Below are 4,809 nucleotides of genomic sequence, written 5' to 3'. Positions count from 1 at the left end.
TTCATCTTCATGCGCGCTATCGATTTTGTCTTGTAATTCCTTAATCAATTTTTCCGAGTTAGTAGAATTTGATTTTCTCCATTGGAAATGGATCGTCTGCAATTCTTAATTCGTTGTGTAAAAAGACCTCCTTCAAGCGAAGAGAAATTCCAGCCTTCGACAATTGATTGCTTTTAAGTTAAAATCTTTGCCATTTGATAAAAACAACAATTTTCTAACTATATATCTTGTTTGCACTGACACACACCTTGTTTGCTTCAGCTGGATCACAGATCCTTCAAATGGAGTATTTTTTTAAAAAAAAAAGTCAGACAAGTCATGAGATCCGATTTAAGTTGATTGACATATTTTTGGTTTGAAACTACAAAAGCTGCCGAATGGTTTTTGTTGTTATCATTTGGTGTCTTGGCTTAGTCCTACCTGAATAGTTCAATTTCCTTATATTTTTAACATTATTTCAAGAGGTTCAAATTCGAATTACGTGGTAGCTAAAGATATGATGAATGCACAGAACAATTTCATGTCCACTTGTTGTTAGAAGAAGTAAATAAAACTATAAGAAAAATAAAAACAGGTAGGTCCACATTTTTTATGAAGTGTGGTGGTCTTATGGTGTGCATATGTTTTTGACTCAGAGAGAGGCTTCCCACACTCATTCCATTAACTCAAATTAGTGGGTTCTAAAAAGTAATTAAGGATTTGTTTACAAGTTCATCTAAATCTTATTCCCACTTTGTTTCTTTGTTATATCTTTTCAATCCTATACTCTCCTTTCTTTACTTATTCAAACCATATATGTATAAGTTAGAGAAATTTCGGATTTTGGATTGTGTTGTCGTTGTCATTATTTTTAATTTATTCATAGTGTGGGATATTGAAGAAAAAAGTTGAAAGTGTAGTTGTTCTCATCATTCCACATCTTTACCACACTTACGTATATGTTAAATCTCAGAAAGCTAAAATTCTTTCTGGAAAAGAAGTTAGAAATTATTTTACTAAACAAATAAAATGTCATTGGCATTTACTTTGTGAGGTGTTTCAATGATTGAAACAGAGAAGAACTAACTCACTCTGCCTTTTAGGTACTTCGCTGTGTACCACGACAGAGTTCCCACTCCAATACCAACTAAGACATCATTTGTACGGAGTTACCAACTAAATTGTACAATTACACTAAACCTTCCTTTCTTTTATGATGAACTATTCGTTATTAGTGGATGAAAAAAAAAAAAAAAGAACTATTCGTTATTAGTAGGTATTCGAAATATATATAAAATTCAACTACTGATCATAATATTGACCATGCTAATCTTTATGTATTGTTATAATTTTACCGAACATTCTGAAGGAACGTGCACATAATATGTTATTCCTTAGAAATAGTATTCGGTTAAGTGGTCTTTAAATACTTTAAAATTGCATGTAACCGATTTGACCAAAATTCCAACCTCTAATAATCCAATGTGTAAATACGACGAGGTACAAACCCCCTTTTTTTTTTTTTTGGTCAAACAAGTACAAACTGCATAAAATCAATTTTTCTTGACTTCATTTATGTACGATCTTATTTCTAAATTCGTTACTCAGTAAAAAAAGAAAAAGGAAAGTATATAAATCTTACATATGTGATTATTATTATGAATAAAGAAAGTAGAAAGCGAAAAGACTTGAAAAAATAGTATAAGAGTGTGGGGATGAAAGTCACAATCCACTTACTCACAACCTGCAACAATTATTACCCTTTTTGGATTAAAAAGATAAACTTTTTCACATGTAAAAACAATAATTTTCTTTTAAAATGTTGGAATGAATTTTTTTTGTGAGATTGTGACTTTGGTCACCTATCGTTTGTGCTCTTTTACCATTCACGTGACCGTTGTTATTGTGGCCAATGAGACACGAGAGAAAGGATAAAATATTTTATTTGTTCTAAGATATGGCGCTATGATTTAAACACTTTGATCATCTTTAATTAGTAGTTTTTTCCCGTCTTTGTGCTCAAACTTATTGCTGATCAAACCAGAAACAATCAAAACCAAAAAATAAAACCGTTGAGAAACAGGACATAGCTCAGAAGTCAGAATAGCATGATATCGTGTGTTGTGGTTCTGAGTGATGCTGGTTTTGAGAATACTTTTTTTTTTTTACCAGACAATTGTCATTCACATGTTAAGTGTATTCTCTATACAACAAATTTGTAAACAAAGTTAGTATTCATACTTGTTCGTGGTTGTGGAATTTAAGTTTAGATCGAAATAACAAAGTATACTAATTTTGTGTGTTTACAATTGTACAATCATATCTCAAAATTTGCTTAAGATCTTATAGTAATTTGAATCTTATAGGTTTAGTAATCTTGGATCACGGAGGACAATTATAAGTTGAAATCCAAACTTTGTAATTAGTGAAGTTACTAGCAAAATGTGTAAGTATCGAGAAAAAGAAAATCGAAAAACAGTTCAAGGTTGCGAAGGGCAAACGTAAGTACGAGGAATGGAACATAATCTGTTGGGGACTTCAAAATAGATCAATAACTCATTAGTCGATCTAATTATTTTAATTCATCATTTTATTGACTAATAATATATAAAACAACTTCAAATATAATATAAAACTAAATATAATAGTGTGTATGTGAGTTAGACGACAACACAAATGAAAAAAAATGTCAAATCCATATGGTTTTAAAATTAACATTTCATGAACTGCCCTTTAATAAATGTACCGTGAGATTATTCGTCCATATAATTGATCAAACCTAATACATTTTCAGTATAAAATATCTCAGACATAAATTGTGTATTGTCCATCAAACTACTAAGTCTACTTCCAATGGTGATGGAACCGTACGGTGTGGTTCCAATAGTAACAAAATTTTCTACATATGTTTGTGTATGTATATATTTTTGAACCTATTAAAACCGCACCGCACTTTATCCGCAGTTGAACCGCGTGTCTCCATTCGGAGATTAATCGTGCAAGTTATAATGTATGACAAAAATTACCCATTTATTTCCTAGAACACACTACTCCTACTACTTGCTGCGTCCACTCCATTACAAGCCATCAATCGTGCATGTAGTAACAAAAGAATAACCAATGCAAATTCACACGCTGCAAAACAAAACTTTATATATATTAGAATTGTTTAGGTATTTTCTTTAATTACTAAAAAAAAATGTATCCAACGGTAAACTTTGGAAATCGTGGTATCAAAAATAAGGGAGCCTAGAAAAAATGTGGTGGCCGTAGACAGAAATCCTATTTTTGTTTTTAAATATAGAAAATTTACATAATTTGGATGTATTACAATTCTTTTCTTGACTACAAAATTATTTCATATGATTTTATAAAATTAAAAAAAAAAACTGTAAATAAATTGAAAAAGGTGTAGTAGTAGCCACCTAGGCATTTAATTTAAAATTAACAAAAAAAAGAAAGAAAAGAAAATAACAATAAATAAAAGAAAGTTCACTTTAAAAGATGCTCTTTCCCTCTTCTCAGTTCTCTCTCTGAGTCCCTTGAAGTAAACCCCAGGGAGAATTATATGCAAAGTAAGCCGGATACATACATTAGTACAAACATAGAGAGACAGGGATTGGAGGAATCAGAATCAAGAACACATGTTTTGTCCAACGATGGTGATGATGGGTTACATAGACTTAGAAGTCAATCTCTCTTCTTCTTCTTCTACTTCATCCTCAAGCTTCTTCAGCTTCCCCGTCACTTCCTCGCCGCCGCAAAGCAGAGAGTTCGAGTTTCAAATGTGTTCCTCCGCCGTAGCTTCCGGTGAATCAACGACATCTCCGGCCGATGAGCTTTTCTACAAAGGTCAACTTCTTCCTCTTCATCTCCCTCCTCGTCTCAAAATGGTACAAAAGCTTCTTCTCGCTTCCTCCTCCACCGCCGCAACAGAAACTCCTATTTCCCCACGCGCCACCGTATCCTCGCCGCGGAGATTCAGTAGCAGTGAGATCGGACAAGACGAGCAATGTTTCTTTGAGATTTCAACAGAGCTCAAGAGATTCATTGAGAGCAACGAGAATCATCTTGGAAACAGTTGGAGCAAAAAGATCAAACATTCATCGATTACACAAAAGCTTAAAGCCTCACGCGCTTACATAAAAGCTCTGTTCTCAAAACAAACCTGCTCAGATTCATCAGAGATCAATCTAAGATTCAAAATTGAACCTTGTAAAGTCTCAAGAAAGAAGAACCCTTTTATAAACAGTGAAAAACCTCAATTGTTTCATAGAAGATCCTTCTCTGGTGTGATACAGAGACATTCTCAAGCTAAGTGTTCAACATCTTCTTCTTCTTCTTCCTCTGCATCGTCGTTGTCTTCTTCGTTCAGTTTTGGATCAAACGGGTCTTTGGATCTGCAGACACTGATGAGAAGCAGCAACGCGAGTGATAACTCCATTGAAGGAGCGATTGAGCATTGTAAGCAGTCGTTTACTAGTAGGAAGAGCAATGTGACTGAATCTGAGCTCTGTTCTTCAAGAACCTCTGTTTCTACTTGTGGTGACCTTGAAAAAGATTGAAATTCTCAGATCTGTGAAGCGCTCTCTGATTCTCATTCCAAAAGGATACAAAAAAAAAAAAAAAAAAATCATAAAAAAGATAACTTTTCTCTTCTACTCTGATTTTTTTACTTTTGTATTTTAGATTCTTTTGTGTGCTTTTGTTTAGAAGTTTGCTGAATTCGAGGTTTCTTTATGTGTTATAAATGTTAATGCTACCAAAATTACTAATTTCAAGGTTCTTGGGTTTAAACTTGTGTTTTGACCAGAGCACTACTTTCTTTTT

General features: G+C 33.1%; 1 protein-coding gene and 1 pseudogene across 1 annotated transcript; one reads left to right on the top strand and one right to left on the bottom strand.

The window, feature by feature from the left end:
* The window catches only part of LOC9315766, an 80,726-nt pseudogene that overhangs the window by 70,616 nt on the left and 5,301 nt on the right, over positions 1-4,809 (bottom strand).
* LOC9315760 (probable membrane-associated kinase regulator 3) lies at positions 3,548-4,764 on the top strand. The gene is given in 2 exon segments (XM_002881485.2): positions 3,548-3,649; positions 3,651-4,764. Coding segments are annotated over 2 exon segments (996 nt in total). The 3' UTR covers positions 4,545-4,764.

This window comes from Arabidopsis lyrata (assembly GCF_000004255.2).
Source record: "Arabidopsis lyrata subsp. lyrata unplaced genomic scaffold ARALYscaffold_4, whole genome shotgun sequence".
NCBI classification, from domain to species: domain Eukaryota; kingdom Viridiplantae; phylum Streptophyta; class Magnoliopsida; order Brassicales; family Brassicaceae; genus Arabidopsis; species Arabidopsis lyrata.
This window is presented reverse-complemented; position numbering and strand designations above follow the sequence as displayed.